Source organism: Piliocolobus tephrosceles, chromosome 20, assembly GCF_002776525.5.
Source record: "Piliocolobus tephrosceles isolate RC106 chromosome 20, ASM277652v3, whole genome shotgun sequence".
Classification (NCBI taxonomy): Eukaryota; Metazoa; Chordata; class Mammalia; order Primates; family Cercopithecidae; genus Piliocolobus; species Piliocolobus tephrosceles.
Window position 1 is genome coordinate 22,802,010 of NC_045453.1, and position 16,675 is coordinate 22,818,684.

At 52.1% G+C, this 16,675-nt stretch overlaps 1 protein-coding gene across 1 annotated transcript in view; it reads right to left on the reverse strand.

The window, feature by feature from the left end:
* The window catches only part of LOC111521037 (transmembrane protein 189), a 29,477-nt gene that overhangs the window by 6,549 nt on the left and 6,253 nt on the right, over positions 1-16,675 (reverse strand). The window contains exons 2-3 of the mRNA XM_023184183.2: positions 13,048-13,167; positions 400-491 (exon numbers count right to left, since the gene is read on the reverse strand). Of these exons, the coding sequence (XP_023039951.1) occupies positions 400-491; positions 13,048-13,167 (212 nt within the window). The remainder of the gene's footprint in view (positions 1-399; positions 492-13,047; positions 13,168-16,675) is intronic.

Sequence of the window (16,675 nt, forward strand, 5' to 3'; positions counted from 1 at the left end):
CCTGAAATCTTCAGTTACATCAATCAGTACTCTTGTTTGCCTAAGCCAGTTTAGATTTTCTGTCAAAACCAAAAAAGTGTGACTAATACAGGATAAAATGAAGTTAAAACAGCAAGGAGCAGCAGGGGAGACAACGGAAAAGCAAGACACCCCCAAATTCAGGGGTTCTGGTGAGGCAGGCACATATCTAAACTCTTGGACCATTGCAAGCCTGACGCTTTTGCTTCCAAAATCCCAAGGACTCCTGTTCTAGTCTTGCAGGACAGGGGTAAGGGACAGGCTGGAATGATGGTTCCCATCTTTCAGACAGGGAAATAGTCTCAGAGAAGAAAGAGGACTCACCCAAGGCCATACAGCCCAACCTCCTTCTTGAGGACATGGTTAGGTCAACATACTCACCTTCCCCACAATGGGCAGCTCCACGGAGCCCCATGTGTCAGCACCCCAGTGTACCAGGCCAGACAAGAAGTCAGCAATGAGAGCCCCTGCAACTGTGGACAAGAAGAGGGTGAGTGAAGGGACATCCCTGCACCCCCCCAATCAGAATCACTCATTCATCTACTCACTTGCCTGCTCATTCATTTGTTAGGAAGGGAAGGTGTCCCTTCTTCTCTAGTTGGGATGTTTTCTTCCCTGAACATGGAACCTCAGGCATAACACTCCTGCCTGTCACTTGCTGTGCCCCAGGGGAGATGCCAAGACTCGTGTGCCTGGAGAGTCTGGAGAGCATAAACTGGGCATGCCCAGATCAGTCCAACCTTTCCCTATTAGGAGCTGGCTGTGCCCTTCTCTCTGCCCCACATAGGGAAGCCTGCACCGGTGCTGCCTGGAACTGGAGCAATGTCCTTCTGGGTTTGGTGTTAGAAAGAAAGTACCTTGAGGTGCAGTGCCTTACACTTGTAATCCCAGCGCTTTGAGAGGCTGAGGCCGGCAGATCACTTGAGGTCAGGAGTTTGAGACTAGCCTGACCAATATGGTGAAAACCCGTCTCTACTAAAATTACAAAAATTAGCCAGGCGTGGTGGCAGGCACCGGTAGTCCCAGCTACTTGGGAGGCTGAGGCAGTTGACTCACTTGAACCTGGAAGGCGGAAGTTGCAGTGAGCTGAGATCGCACCACTGTACTCCAGCCTGGGCGACAGAGTGAGATCCCGTCTCAAAAAAAAAAAGAAAGAAAGTACCTTACCTGCAGATAGAAGCCTCGCTGCTCCACCCCCACCCCTCCAGCTTTTATCAGCAATAAACATGATCATTTGGTCTCCAGCAGCCTTTTCCTTGTTTCTGTTCTCAATCTGTTCGGAACTTGAGTAGGGTGCCCTCAGAGACTCCAACACCATTCACTCACTTGAGGGTTCAGTAGATATGGACTCAAATTCCAGTTCTGGCACTCACTAGCTGTGACGTTGCATATGTTATTTAGCCTCTCTGGGCCCAGCTTCCTCTTGTAAAATGGGAATGACGTGACTGGGCGCGGTGGCTCACTCCTGTAATCCCAGCACTTTGGGAGGCCGAGGCGGGCGGATCACCTGAGGTCAGGAGTTCGAGACTAGCCTGGCCAACATGGGGAAACCCCGTCTCTACCAAAAATACAATAATTAGCCAGGTGTGGTGGCACACGCCTATAATCCCAGCTACTCAGGAGGCTGAAGCAGGAGAATTGCTTGAGCAGGAGATGGAGGTTGCAGTGAGTCGAGATTGTGCCACTGCACTCCTTCCTGGCCAACAGAGTGAGACTCTGTCTTGAAAAAAAAATAAAATAAAAGGGAATGATGCTAACATTTATGAGCACTTTCTCAATGCCAAGCACAAGTGCTTTACAGGCTAAATGAATTCTCACCATTTTCTGGAAATTGGAAGCATTTTTATTCCTACTTTATAGAGGTGGAAACTGAGGCTTCCACCCCATGCCACCTCCCGTCACTCTCCTCTTTCACTGCAGCCCAGGCTTACTTTATCCCCTTTCCCTTGTATGCCTCTGTGTCTTTGCATTTGCTGTTCCCTCTGCCTGGAACATTCTTTCCTAAGATGCAACACAGCTTACTTCCTCACCTCCTTCAGATGTTTACTCAAATGTCCTCCCTGGACACCTGATGGAAAATTGTAACCACCTCATCTTCCAGCATTTCTGATCTCCTATGTATATTGTTCTCCAAGCACTCAGCACCTCTGACTGCTCTTTTGCTGGTGTATTTTCTCCCCCAACAAGGAGGTCGGCTCCACCATGGCCAGGGCTTTAGTCTCTTGTTTGTGGCTGCATCCCAGCTCCTGGCACCTATTTAGAACTCAGTAGAGCACTAGTAAGTGCAGTGCTTGGCACATAGTAAGCCTCAGGCCATATTATTGTTGCTGTCATTTAGTCAATCAACTAAGCAACACTCCACAAAGGACTACTGTGTGATAAGCTCTAGGGACAGAAACATGTCAGACACTAAACTCATGTCTATGGGAACACTGTAAAATCCAGCAGAGGATGAAGGCGGCTGTGAGTGATGACACGTGCAGCCCCCTGGCTCATGGGGCTTCAGATAAACCCCTCCCCAGACTTAGTTTGTCTGTGTCAACTGGTTGTCCGAGGTTCTGAGTTCTGCTGGTGCCCTCAGCCCCCTGGTGACAGGGGACCAGGGTCTTGGGGTACTGTAGAGACTGCAGAAAAGCCCCTGGATGCCTCCTGGGTGAGACTTGTGGTTGAAGGGACAAAAGTAAGCACGCGAGTCACTGTGAATGTGCAATCCTGACGTCCGGGCCGGGGTGAGGGGCAGCCGCTGGACGCAGACTTTCCAGAGGCCCTGTGGTACCCATCACAGGTGCCAAGCACAGGAGGGGCGGTGGGGGTGGGGGCAGCACAGCTTCAAGCAGGCACCTGCAAGTTCCTGGTGATAAGGGCGGGAGGGCAGGTGGGGACAGGTGGCAGCTATACCTCCTGGCACACAGACGCCTCAGGACAGGCTGAAGGGTGTCACTGCATAGTGGCTGGGCTGAGGTAAAGGGGCTGGGACTCAGCAAGGCCCCAGAGCCTGTGCACCCAGTGGCCCTGCTCTGGTCTGGGCAGTCTCTGCTCCTTGGTGATGGGGAGGGTGGACCCAGGCCGGGGCAGGGGAGGGGGTGTCGAAGGCGAGGAAGGTGGAAGCCCGAGAAGGGCTTCTGGATTTTCTGTTCCTCTACCCAGCACCCCACCCCCACTCCAGATCCCCTGTGCTGGCTCCTCCTCAGCCTTCTTGCGCAGAGCGAAGGTCAGCCAACTCTTCTGGCTAAAGCCATCCTTCCGGGCAGCTGCTCTCGCTCACATCTCCCTGCTTCATTTATTTCATGGCACTTGTCATGCCCTGAGATGGCCTCATTTGTCATCCCTTCTTGGATGAAGAAAGAGGCCTGGAGAAGTTGAACCACTGCCTCCCAGTCAAGTGGCCTGGAAGTGGCAGTTATGGGATGGGAAGGGGCCTGTCAACCTGCCTCCAAAACCAGCACCCTTTTGTGTCCTTAAACTGCACTGCAGCAGGTCCATGGCATTATTACAGCCCCTACTGCATACTTTGGGATGCTGTGTATGCACTGCCTCTGTCTACCAGCAGGGACAAAAGGCCATGTGGCCAAGAGGTATGATAGAGCTAGATCAAGTGTTGGGGGCCTCAGCATCTTTACTTGCTTAATGAGGTCAACTGAGGTATCTTGAGGTCCTGTCCCCATAGCTCGGCCTAATGACATCTCTAAATGCTGCCTTCAGGTCGGGCGGGAGTGCAGTGCAGAGTTGCAGAGCTCACACCTCCCAGCACTTTGGGATGCCAAGGTGGGCGGATCACCTGAGGTAGGGAGTTCAAGACTAGCCTGGCCAACATGGTGAAATCTTGTCTGTACTAAAAATACTAAAAAATTAGCCAGGGATGGTGGTGGGCACCTGTAATCCCAGCTACTTGGAAGGCTGAGGCAGGAGAATGGCTTGAACCTGGGAGGCGGAGGTTGCAGTGAGCCGAGATTGCGCCACTGCACTCCAGCCTGGGTAATAAGAGCAAAACTCTGTCTCAAAAATGAATGAATGAATGAATGAATGAATGAATGAATGAATTCTGTCTTCATTAAAGAAATAGCTACAGAGGAGAAGTGACTAGATGTCGTAAGGGTAGGGCCTTGCAAGGGATTCAGAGTTCAGGTTCCTTGTTCCCCGAGTTCTGGGCTCCTGATGAGATGGGGACAAGCCCCTTCCCCTCCCTAAACCTTGGCTCATTTTACGTTATAATTGAATATAACCTATAAACAGTAAAGGCCATAGGCCTTACACAGCTCACAGCCTTTTAACGCATAGACACACCTGTCTGACCACCCACCAGGTTAAGATAGAGATTCTATACCCACATAGAATATAAGGGGTTGGTAAACTTTCTTTAAAGGGTCAGGCAGGCTGGGCGCAGTGGCTCACATCTGTAATCCCAGCACTTTGGGAGGCTGAGGCAGGAGGATCACTTGAGGTCAGGAGTTTGAGACCTGTCTGGCCAACGTGGTGAAACCCCGTCTCTACTAAAAACACAAAAAAATCAGCTAGGTGTGGTGTCACGGACCTATAGTTCCAGCTACTCAGGAGGCCGAGGCAGGAGAATCGCTTGAACCTGGGAGGCACAGGCACAGTGAGCAGACCTCATGCCACTGCACTCCAGTCTGGGCAACAGATGGAGACTCCATCTCATAAATAAATAAATAAATGGACAGTAAATATTTTGGGCTTTGCAGGCCAGGCAGTCTCCACTGCAGCTCCTCAACTCTGCAGTTGTAGTGTGAAGGCAGACATCAACAGCATTCCCAGAATACTTGTTTACAAGTATTTTTGGTCCTCAGGCCATAGTGTGCTAACCCCTGATAGAAAGCATTTCCAGGCCAGGTGCTGTGGCTCACACCTGTAATTCCAGCACTTTGGGAGGCCGAGGCAAGGGGATCACCTGAGGTCGGGAGTTCGAGACCAGCCTGACCAACGTGGAGAAACCCCATCTCTACTAAAAATGCAAAATTAGCCAGGCATGGTGGCGCACAGCTGTAATCCCAGCTACTCAGGAGGCTGAGGCAGGAGAATCGCTCGAACCCAGGAAGCAGAGGCTGTGGTGAGCTGAGATCATGCCATTGCACTCCAGCCTGGACATCAAAAGCAAAACTCCATCTCAAAAAAAAAAAAAAAAAAAGAAAGAAAGCATTTCCAGCTCCACAGCTGGCTCTTCTGTCCCCCTAAGCTCCCTTCTGACCCTGTTCCATGCAACCATAGAGCTGCCTCCTTCCAGCAGGGACCGATTTTGCCTATTCTAGAACTTTATGTAAACGAATTCATATGGTAGGTGCTCTTTGGAGCCTGGCTTCTTTTACTAGTGTAATGCTTCTAGCGTGAGCCATGCAGTCGTGCGGATCAGCAGTGGTTCATCATTTTTAGGGCTGAGTATCCCATTATCTGGATGTACAATGATGCATTGATCCACCTGGCCATGGTTGGCCATTTGGGCTGTTTCCAGTTTGGGGTTGTTTTGAATCTGCTGCAGTGAATATTGGTGTACAAGTCTATGGGTAGACATCCACCCTCATTTACTTTGGGTTAAGATGTCAACTACTTTTAAAAAAAAAAAAAAACCAGATATTTATTGAGTCCTTATAACTACCAGGCCCCGTGCCAACGCCTTAAATGTTTTATCTCCTTTAATCCCTGAATGGCACCAAGGCCTTGCTTAGGCCACATCTTATCTCTTTACTCATTCTAAACACTTAATCCTCACAGATAATGAGGAAGATGAGAATAATAAAAATGATACAGATGAGAAAACAGTACTTGGGTTAACACTGTGTACTGGGGCTTTGTGAAGTGTTAAAAAGTGCATCACTGAGAGCATAACTTGCCATTCCTTAAGTGTGGGCTGTGTACAGCGACTTCCTTCCAAAGAAAGCACAGTATGAAAAAGGAGGGAGGCCGGGCGTGGGGCTCACACCTGGAATCCCAGCACTTTGGGAGGCTGAGGCGGGTGGATCACTTGAGGTTAGGAGTTCGAGACCAGCGTGGCCAACATGGTGAAACCTCCATCTCTACTAAAAATACAAAAATTAGCCAGCCATGATGGTGTAGGCCTGTAATCTCAGCTAGTTGGGAGGCTGAGGCAGGAGAATCACTTGAACCTGGGAGGAGGAGGTAGCAGTGAGCCAAAATCGTGCCACTACACTCCAGCCTGGGTGACAGAGTGAGACTCTGTCTCAAAAAAAAAAAAAAAGAAAGAAATGGGAGGAAGGCTGGGTCCATTGGCTCACGCCTATAATACCAGCACTTTGGGAGGCCAAGGTGGGAGGATTGCTTGAGTCCCAGAGTTCAGTACCAGCCTGAGCAACATAGGGAAACCCTGTCTGTATATAAAATAACAAAATTAGACAGGTGTGGTGGCATGTGCCTGTGGTCCTAGCTGGAGGCTGAAGTGGGGAGATGGCTTGAGCCTGGGAGGTTGAGGTTGCAGTGAGTTGTGATCGAGTCACTGCACTCCAGCCTGGGTGACAGAGGAAGATTTCATCTCAAAAAAAAAAAGGCGGGGCAGGGGGAGCAGAGTAACTTTTGTTTGTTGCTTTTTTTGAGATAGACTTTTCCACTGTGGCCCAGACTGGAGGGTGGTGGTGCCATTCACAGCTCACTACAGCCTTGAGCTCCCATGCTCAAGCGATTCTCCCACCTCAGACTCTCGAGGAGCTGGGACTACAGGCATGCGCCACCACACCCTGCTAATTTTAAAATTTTTTTTGTAGAGACAAGGGTCTCACTATGTTGCCCAGGCTGACCAGTGAACTCCTGAGCTCAAGCAACCCACCCACAAATCCTAAAGTACCTCCCAAAGTGCTGGGATTACAGGCGTGAGCTCCCGCGCCCGGCTGGCCTTAGCGGTTTTGAGGAGTGCTAGTCAGGTGTGTTGTAGGCTGCCCCTCTGTTGGTATCTGTCTGATGCTTTTCTCATGATTGGACTGGGGTTACGGGTTATGAGGAGGAAGAGTTCAGAGGTGAAGTGCCATTTTCATCACATCATAGCAAAAGTACAGTCAACATGATTTATCACTGTGATGACTTTGATCCCCTGGCTAAGGTAGCAGATGCCAGAGTTCCCCACAGTCAAGTTACTCTCGGCTGAGCGCGGTGGCTCACGCCTGTAATCCCAGCACTTTGGGAGGCTGAGGCGGGTGGATCACGAGGTCTGGAGATTGAGACCATCCTGGCCAACATGGTGAAATTCCATCTCTACTAAAAACGCAAAAATTAGCTGGGCGTGCTGGCGTGTGCCTGTAGTCCCAGCTACTCGGAAGGCTGAGGCAGGAGAATCACTTGAACCCGGGAGGCAGAGGTTGTGGTGAGCCAAGATTGCGCCATTGCACTCTAGCCTGGCAACAGAGCAAGACTCCGGCTCAAAAAAACAACAAAAAAAAACCGGACAAGAGGATCCTAGAGGGGACATGACAACTAAAGGCCATGTGATACCCTGGATGGGATCCAGGTACAGAAAAAGGACATTAGGGAAGAACTAAGGCAATCTGAATAAGCCGTGGACTCCAGCTCATGATAATGTATCAACACTGGCACACACTGTAACAAATGTGCCCCACTAATGTAAAATGTAAGATGTGAATAACAGAGGAAACTGTGTGCCCCAGGCATATGGGGACTCCGTACTATCTGCCCCATCTTTCTGTAAATTGAAAACTTGTTCTAAAAAATAAAGTCTACTTTTCAAAAGGTGCACAATCTCACTTCATGTCCATGGTAACAAGCCCACCCCATACTGACCTTCCAGAGGAGGGTAAGGACTCCCCAAGGTCACAGGGTGGCAGGAGCAAGGCAGGGCTGCTGGTGAGTAGCCAGAGACTCACTAGAGTCATTCAGGATGATGCAACCTTAGGGTTAGGGTTAGGGAGCCTTCACACCCAGGTATGGAGAATGGAGACATTTACCTCCCTTAACTATGAGAAGTTACTAAACTGGGCCGCTGGGTAAAGAGCCCAGTGCGTCCCACGACACAGCAAGCATTCCCCGCAACGCAGCTCCCGTGAGCTCTCTGCTGAGCCTCAGTCTTGCCATCGGTCCAATGGCCAAGCCCTGGCACCCACAGGCTGCCCAGCAGGGAGGGACGTGTGCTTTGGACAGAAGTCAGTAATTATTTTAGAAGATGAGGAGCCCTCCCCCTGGCTCTGTGATCTTGCGGCCTCTGCCGGTGGCAGTGACTCCAGGCTGCTGTCTGAGGCTGCTTTAATGGGGGCAGGGGTGGCAGACAGGCACACAGAAGCCTCTTTGTCCCAGCTCTGGGGTGGTGGCAGTTGGGAGCCGGCTCCCCTGGGGGCAGCTTCAGCTTGGTTACCACCCCTCCCTGCAGAACACTGGGACAAGGAGAGGAATGGGAGACGGTTCTCCCCAGGCTCCCCTGATTCACGGGGGACCTTGAGGTAGTCTCTCGGCCTGCGGGGGCTTCCATTTTCCCAGAGGCCACCCAGCTGGGACTTCCTCACCCCTCTCTGCCCACCTCAAAGGCCTGGCATGGAGACGGAAGGCGTGGCTGAGGGGCCAAGTGAACGCACTGAGGGCAAATCCATGGGCTTTGGCCCTGGGTCCCAGTCCTGTCTTTCCTGCCTTCCAGCTCAGTCAAATCCAGACTCCACTTCCACATACAGGGCGGGCCACGACCTGAGCCTGGGACTTCTCCGACCTCATCCCCGACCTCTGGACTCACTGTGCCGTCTGCCCGGAGGGCCCTCTCCCAAGGTCCAAGGAGGACTCTGACTGCTCCTTTAAGGGCCAACTCATAACCCAAACACTTCCTCCTCCTTCTCCACGTGGAACAAAAGCTCAGGGCTCCCACGGCCTTCACTTGTTCACCCACTGACTCATGACAATGATGTCCTTGTCAAAGTGGCTGACCTCCACGTGGCTAAATCCGAAGGTCCCTTTACTGCTCACCTTGCTGGTCCACTCGGTGGTTGTTCCCAGTTGACCCCCAAGACTCCTGGAAACACATTCTCCTCTTGGCCCCTGCAAGCCCTTCCTGGTACTCCCCCGACCTCCCTGGTTCTCCCCCGACCTCCTTGGCAGCGTCATCCCAGCCTCCCTTGCTGGCTCGTCCTCCTCCCCAGCCTGGAAACAGGGGACACTCAGCCCCTGGGGGTGCTCAGCCAGCCTAGGAGATAAGGAGCTCCATCTCAATACAGATGACCCCGGATTTCTTTCTCTTTCTTTTTTTTTTTTTTCCAGAGGGAGTATCACTCTGTTGCCCAGGCTGGAGTGCAATGGTGCGATCTTGGCTCACTGCAACCTCCGCCTCCCAGGTTCAAGCGCTTCTCCTGTCTCAGCCTCCCTAGTAGCTGGGATTATAAGCACGTGCCATCACACCCAGCAAATTTTTGTATTTTTAGTGGAGACAGGGTTTCACCGTCCCAAAGTGCTGGGATTAAAGGTGTGAACCACCATGCCCGGTCAGACCCCCAGATTGCTATTTTCAGCTGCCTCTCCCTGCCTCCAGACCTGGATTTCCAGTTTCCTGCTCGACACCTTTCCTTAGCTCACCAGTAGCCATCTCAAGCATCTCCCTCAGGCCTGCTCTGCCAACCTCTCTCCATGTCTGTGAATGACAGCTTCATCCCTTCCATTTCTCAAGAGAGAAACCTTAGAGTCAGGCTAATTCTTCCCCCTCTCACCTCCACAGCCAACCTGGAAGCACATTCTGGCAGCTCACCTTTCACAGCTCCTCCAGAATTTGACAACTCATCACCACCTCCACTGCTCCGCCCAGGTCTGGGCCGCCCTTGGGTCTAGGCTGCCCTCTTCACGTGGATGGACCATGGCAGGTGCCTCCTCCCTGGCTGTCCCTACTCCCAGCCATCTTCCCTGCAGCATCAGATGCTGTCAGCTCCCTGTGGGAAACTCACCAATGGCTTCTCATGACCCCACATCCAGACCACGGCCCTCAAGGCCCCATAACATCTGCTTCCAGTGCCTCGCTGGGCTGCCACAATTTTCCTTTGATCAATTTCCTCCAGCCAAAATGGCCTTGCTCTGTTCCCCAAACACACCAAGCATGTACCAACCTTGGGGCCTTTGCATTTGCTCTTCCCTGTGCCTTGGATGCCCCTCCCCAAGATCTCTGCACGGTCCCTCCCTCACCTCCTTCAGGTGTCTGTGTGAACGTCACCTTTTCAGAGGCCTTTCCCGCCTACCCTCTTAGCTTGGTTTTGCTTCCCAGTGCTGCGTCATGTGTGTCTGTGTTTATTGACTTGACACCTTTCCGTGCTTCTGCCTTCCTTGATTTCTGGGGCCTGCCTGGGACAATGGAAGCTCTGGGGGAGATAGTGAGGGGTAGGGGGCAGGCTTTGCAGGCTGGCATGGTGCCCTTACTACCTGCATGTTAACATAGAAATCAGGGTGGATATTTAAATCGATTAGGGACTGTGCAAACACCATTATCAGGCGATTGTCTGCTCTTATCAGCCCAGAGGCAAAGGTGTGGGATGGGGAAGCTGGTGCTGTGCAGCCTCGAAAGCCAGAGATTTCCTGGGCTGTGGCTGGAAGCTCAGGTCCCAACCAGGGAAGGGAAACAGTGACCTTCCTGGGACATCCACCCTCCCAGCCTGCACAGCACACACCTGGGCTCTGATCCAGCCCATCTTTTACCCCTGTAGAGTCCTCGAACGGCCTGGCCTCCCAATGTTAACTGGAGGCTACACAGGCCCTGGTGGGGAAGTCCTCATTTGAAAGCCAGGCAGGTCTGGATTTGCGATCTCAGACTCTGCTGCTGCCTGAGTGAGGACCAACATGCGACTTACGCAGCCTCTCAGATGGTGATGGGAACCTCCTCACCAGGGTGGCACAAAGAGTGAAAAGTGCCCAGCATGGGGCTTGGCACATAGTAAGTGCTCACAAAACATCTGCCATTAAACTGACCAGTGAGCTGAGGTGCAAGCCTTGATCAGTGGTCTGGCAGGTGCTGTCCCCTCCCCGCTCCTGCTTAGTCACTGGTTTTCTCAGCACCTAGGCACACCTGCATTTTGCCTTCACAACAGCCCTAGGAGGCAGGTACTGCCAGCAGCCTCATTTACACTGTAGAAAATGAGGCTCAGAGATGCAATAACACTTGCCCAAGACCACAGAGCCAGAAGGTGGTGGAACTGGGACTTGAACCCAGGTCGGTAGAGGCCTGCTCGTAACCATCCCCAGACGAGGCTGCAAAGCTCAGACTGTCTATATTCCTGCCCTTGAATATGGGGCTTGAAGCAGAGAGGCTTGGGGTGCAGGTCTCTCCCATCCCTGGGGGCAGGGGACATGCCTGGCTCCTGCCTGGGCTTCCCAGCAACGGACGAGTTCATCTCTCTTCCCTCCAGGTGGTCCCGCTCCTATCCTCGGCATATACCAACCCCATCCCAGACCCAAATGGTTCAATTAGCTGGCCTGAGCACTATTGGCTTAGGCGGCTAGAATGCTTTTAATGAGATTGTGGGAGTTGAGCCCTTAGGGATGGCCAGGTAGGACCAAGGGCACAGCTGCCCCATTCAGTCTGGAAGTCGGGGACTGGGAGGGGACAGGTGGTGCATGGAGAGGAAGGAAACTGAGTCACTCAGGGCCTGGGATGCAGATAGTGTATTAACAACTATGTTGTGCTCTGCCTCGAAGTGTGACTCTGGACTGGTCCCTTCTCTGAGCCTCAGTTTCCTCACCTGGAAAATGATGACAACCTTAGCGTAAGAAGTGACCGATGGAAAACACCCAGGAGGTACTAATAAACAACAGCTCTCTCATTCATTCATTCATCGATTCAAAAAATACTGAGCACCGGCTGTGTGCCAGGTCTGAGGCTTGAGCTAGGGACACAGCGGTGAATGAAACAGACAAAAATCTCTGCTCTCAGGGAGCTGGCATTTGAGTTGGGAGAGATAAGACGATAAACAAATAAAGACACTGTGGACACAGTGTAACAACAGAAAAGGGGGACGGTATGTGACAGGACTGCTATTTTGAGACAGAGTCTCGTTCTGCCTCCCGCCCGGGCTGAAGTGCTATGGTGTGATCTTGGCTCACTGCAGCCTCCGCCTCCTGGGTTTAAGTGATTCTCCTGCCCGAGCCTCTCAAGTAGCTGGGACAACAGGCGCCTGCCACCACGGCCAGCTAATTTTTGTATTTTTAGTAGAGGCGGGGTTTCACCATGTTGGACAGGCTGGTCTCGAACTCCTGACCTCAAGTGATCCGCCCCCGTCGGCCTCCCACAGTGCTGGGATCACAGGCATCAGCCACCACACCTGCCGGGGCTGCTATTTTTTGTGGGGCAATCACACCTCCTCTGCTGAGAGGAGGTGACCTCTCAGCAGAGACCTGGAGTGAGCCATGTAGGTGTCTACTGTCAGAGTTCTAGTCAGCGAACGGCACGTGTAAAAGCCCTGAGTAGGAATGTATCTGAGAGTAGGCGACAGAGGCATAGTCAGGGGGCCAGCATGGCAGGTGCAGGGTGACCTAGCATGAGGGTGGAGAGAGGAAGCTGGGGCAGGTACACTGAGGAGCGTGTGTTCTATACGGCTGCAGGTGTATGCAGATAAGAGTGGGGGAGTGGCATGATCTGCCTGGGGCTCTAGCAGATCCAGCTAGCCGTGTGGAGACTGGACAGTGCAGGGCAAAGGTGAAGGCAGGGAGACCAGGAAGGAGGCTCCTAAAACAGTCCAGGCAGGAGGATGGTAGCTGGACCAGCGTGGGGACCATGAAGGTACAGAGCCATGGCTGTACTCCTCATGCAGTTTGAAAGTAGAGTTAACAGCGTTTGCTGATGGTTTTGGATGTGCAATGCAAGAGGAAGGGGGAGGAACTGAGGATCATGTTTAGGTTTTGGGCCTAAGTGTCAGGCTGCAGGGAGGTGCTGCTGACTGCAATAGGGAGGTGCTGCTGACTGCGATAGGGAGGCAGGGTACCCAAGGCACATACTGGACTCGAGCACACACATCTGCGCATGCGGACACACGCACGCGCCAGTTACCCGGTGGGTCCCTGGCCCCTAGGGAAGCTGAGGCAGGCAGCAGTGCTTCGGGCACTCACCAACACCGACTACGACGAGGGGCGTGTGCTCCCAGCGGGCCAGCAGCAGGAGGTGGACCAGGTTGTAGGCGATGAGGCTGAAGCACAGGATCACAGAGCACCACTCCTGGAGGCGCTTGCCTGCAGGGAGCAGAGGTGAGAGGTAAAGGCTGGAGGGTCAAGGCCAGGCACAGTGTGGCCCCATGGGAACTTTTCTTTTCTTTCTTTTTTTTTTTTTCTGAGACAGATTCTCACTCTATCACCCAGGCTGGAGTGCAGTGGTGCCATCTCGGCTCACTGCAACCTCCACCTCCTGGGTTCAAGCGATTCTCCTGCCTCAGCCTCCCGAGTAGCTGGGGTTATAGGCGCCTGCCACCACACCCGGCTAATTTTTGTATTTTTAGTAGAGAGGGGGTTTCACCATATTGGCCAGGCTGGTCTTGAACTCCTAACCATGTGATCTGCCTGCCTCGGCCTCCCAAAGTGCTGGGATTACAGGTTTGAGCCACCGCACCTGGCCAGGAGCTTTCAACTATGTTCAATGCGTCTATATTGCCAAACACCAGCTGAGCTTACAGACTCCCACAAAGGATTCTGTACCCATTTCACAGATGACGTCACTGAGGCCCTGGCCAAGGTCAAACAGTCAGGGCTGGATGAATTAAACCAAGGAAGGGGACCTTCAGAGAGTGGCCCAATTCTTTGACAGACAGGACCAGAACTCTGGTCTCCTGGGCCCCTCTGGGCTCTCTCTGGAGACGCCTAAGGGAACTGTAATGAGCTTCTTTTTCTTTTTTAAACTAGAATCTTTGTGGCTTCACTTGTCCCCTTTTGCAGGTAATTATTTGGAGGCAGAGGCTACAACCAACCTTTAATCCTGGTGGCTCACACCCTGCCCAGCCTCCCTCAAGCAGGCTCCAGACAACGAGTCAGGAATTCATGGACAAATAGGGCTATGGGGACAGTGGGGCTTCTCAAAGTACGGCAGGTGGGCCAGAGAGGCAGAGCTGCTGATTCCCAAGAGGAGTTAGAAGTCAGGCTTTGCGTGTGCAATCTGTTTAAGTGTTGCCACATAGTTTTCACAGACACACAAGTTCAGACAAGCTGATTCACTCACTGCAACTTTGTTTGTGGTGTCAAAACTTGGGAAATAACCTAAGTGGCCGTTGCCTGGGGATTGGGCAAATGAATTCAGTCCACATCATCTCTGCAGCCAGGAAAATGCCTGGGCAGTTGTCTATAAGTGGACGTGGAGAGACGCCCAGGACATCTAGGTAAGCGCAAAAAGCAAAGCGCCAAACAGCAACCATTTATGTTAAAAAAAAAAAAAAAAAAAAAATCTATATAGTTAGGACTGGCTTTTCCCTTATTCCCTTTTAAAGTACTAGCATATTACATTGTTTTCTTTTAATCGTAAATTAAAAAAAAAAGGGGGGCCATGTGCGGTGACTCACACCTGTAATCCCAGCACTTTGGGAGGCCGAGGCAGGAGGATCATTTGAGACTAGGAGTTCGAGATGAGCCTGGCCAACATGGTGAAACCCCATCTCTACTAAAAATACAAAAATTAGCCGGGCATGGTGGCGGGTGCCTGTAATCCCAACTATTCGGGAGGCCAAAGCAGGAGAATCACTTGAATCTGGGAGGCGGAGACTGCAGTGAGCTAAGATGGCACCACTGCACTCTAGCCTGGGCAGCAGAGTGAGACTCCATCTCAAAAAATAAAAACTAAAATAAAAATAAAAATAAAATAAATAAAAGGGGTTAGGCCCAGTGGCGTACTCCTGTAATCCACTCTGGGAAGCTGAGGCCAGAGGATTGCTTGAGCCCAGGAGTTCAAGACCAGCTTGGGCAATACAGCAAGACCCTGTCTCTATTAATAAACAAAACAAAACAAAAAATTTAAAAAATTAAAGGAAATATGGCTGGACGCAGTGTTTCATGCCTGTAATCCCAGCACTTTGGGAGGCCGAGGCGGGCAGATCACCTGAGGTCAGGAGTTTGAGACCAGCCTGGCCAATGTGGCAAAACCCTGTCTCTACTAAAAATACAAAAACTAGCCAGATGTGGTGGCAGGCACCTGGAGTCCCAGCTACTCGGGAGGCTGAGGCAGGAGAATTGCTTGAACCCAGGAGGCGGAGGTTACAGTGAGCTGAGATCATGCCACAGCACTCCAGCCTGGGTGACAAGAACGAAACTCTATCTCAAAAAAAAAAAAAAAAATTAAAGGAAATAAAAACACCATGTGGGTGACAGAGAACATGTGACTAGGGTATACCCCAGGCAGCTGCTCCATAAGGCAGAGAAGACCTTTAATGACAATAATTTGATCATGGGTGTTTAAAATATACTGAGAAGTTACTACATGTCAGGCGCCTGCTGAAGTGATGTCCTTTTGCAAATGAGAAAACTGACCACTAGAGTGGTCAAGGAAGTAGCCCAAAGCCACCCAACTAGTCAGCAGAGACCAGAATTCCATGGCCAGAGGTCTGGCTCCTAAGATCCTGCTCTCGCCCCGCTCCATCCTGCTCCTGCTGCCCCTGGTCCCTCCCTCTATTCCCCATCACCCTATCACCTTGATGACATTCTGGGTCAGGAGTCCAGGCCCCCTTAAGCAGCGAGGTCAGGCAGGTCCCTGTGAAGGGGTCAGGGCCAGAGCAGGTAAGAAGGGCTCCTCCCGCGTCCATCGTCTCTTCTTTTTAGGGCTCTGTGCATGCTGTTCCCTTCACTCCCTGTGCACCTGACACTGCTCCTGCCGATCTCACCCTGGAAACCTCCATCTCCAGGAAGCCATCCATGATGCGTCCTCTGACTCCACACTCCCCCAACACGAGGCCCATCGCTCATGCCTGTGGCCTTGTCTACGTTCGTCTTCCCCTACCTAAATGTGAAGTCGGGAGGCCCAGAACCATGTCTGGCTCACTCACGAGGGCCCTGACACTCAGTGAATGCTTGCAGAATGAGCATTTGGGAATGAAATTCCCAACCACAATCCTAACAAACAACTCCACAGCTTTGTGTCTGGGTGCCGCTCACCAACATACCTTGGGAAGGAAGTACTGGGTTCCCCATTTGTCATGATAGGTAAACTGAGGCTCAGGGAGGGAGAGGGCCTCGTCCAGGTCACACCACAGCAAGCTGCTGCTGACCTACCCTGAACCAGAATCAGGACAGCTGCCCTCCCCTGGCCCATGAAAAGACCAAGGCTCAGAAGGGGAAGGGGAGACACCAGGGTTACATCCCTTTGGCCCCTTTTGTACAGAAGAGGCCACTGAAGCCCAAGAAGGCAAAGGACCTCAACAGAGGTCACATAGCAGAGGTCACAGGAGCCTAGAGCTCCTGGTTTCCCAATTCTCAGGCAAGGGCTGTTTCCCTTAAGCCACGCAGCACCCCCACTGCCCGGCAGCTGCCCCAGCCTGAGGATCACTATGATCAGGCCCAACAGGGCCTTCCCCTTTCTGGTTCTTGTTTGGAGCCAAGGCCCAGGGCGCAGAAGCAGAAAGCCCCGAGCGGCTGAGGTGGGAGGACATGGAGAGGCGGTGAGAAGGAAGGAACAAGTGAACCCTCCCGATGGACCTGCCTGCCTGCCCCACAGCACACAGGGACAGGAAGTGGGCAGAGCCAACTGCAACACAATCAAATAAGTTAC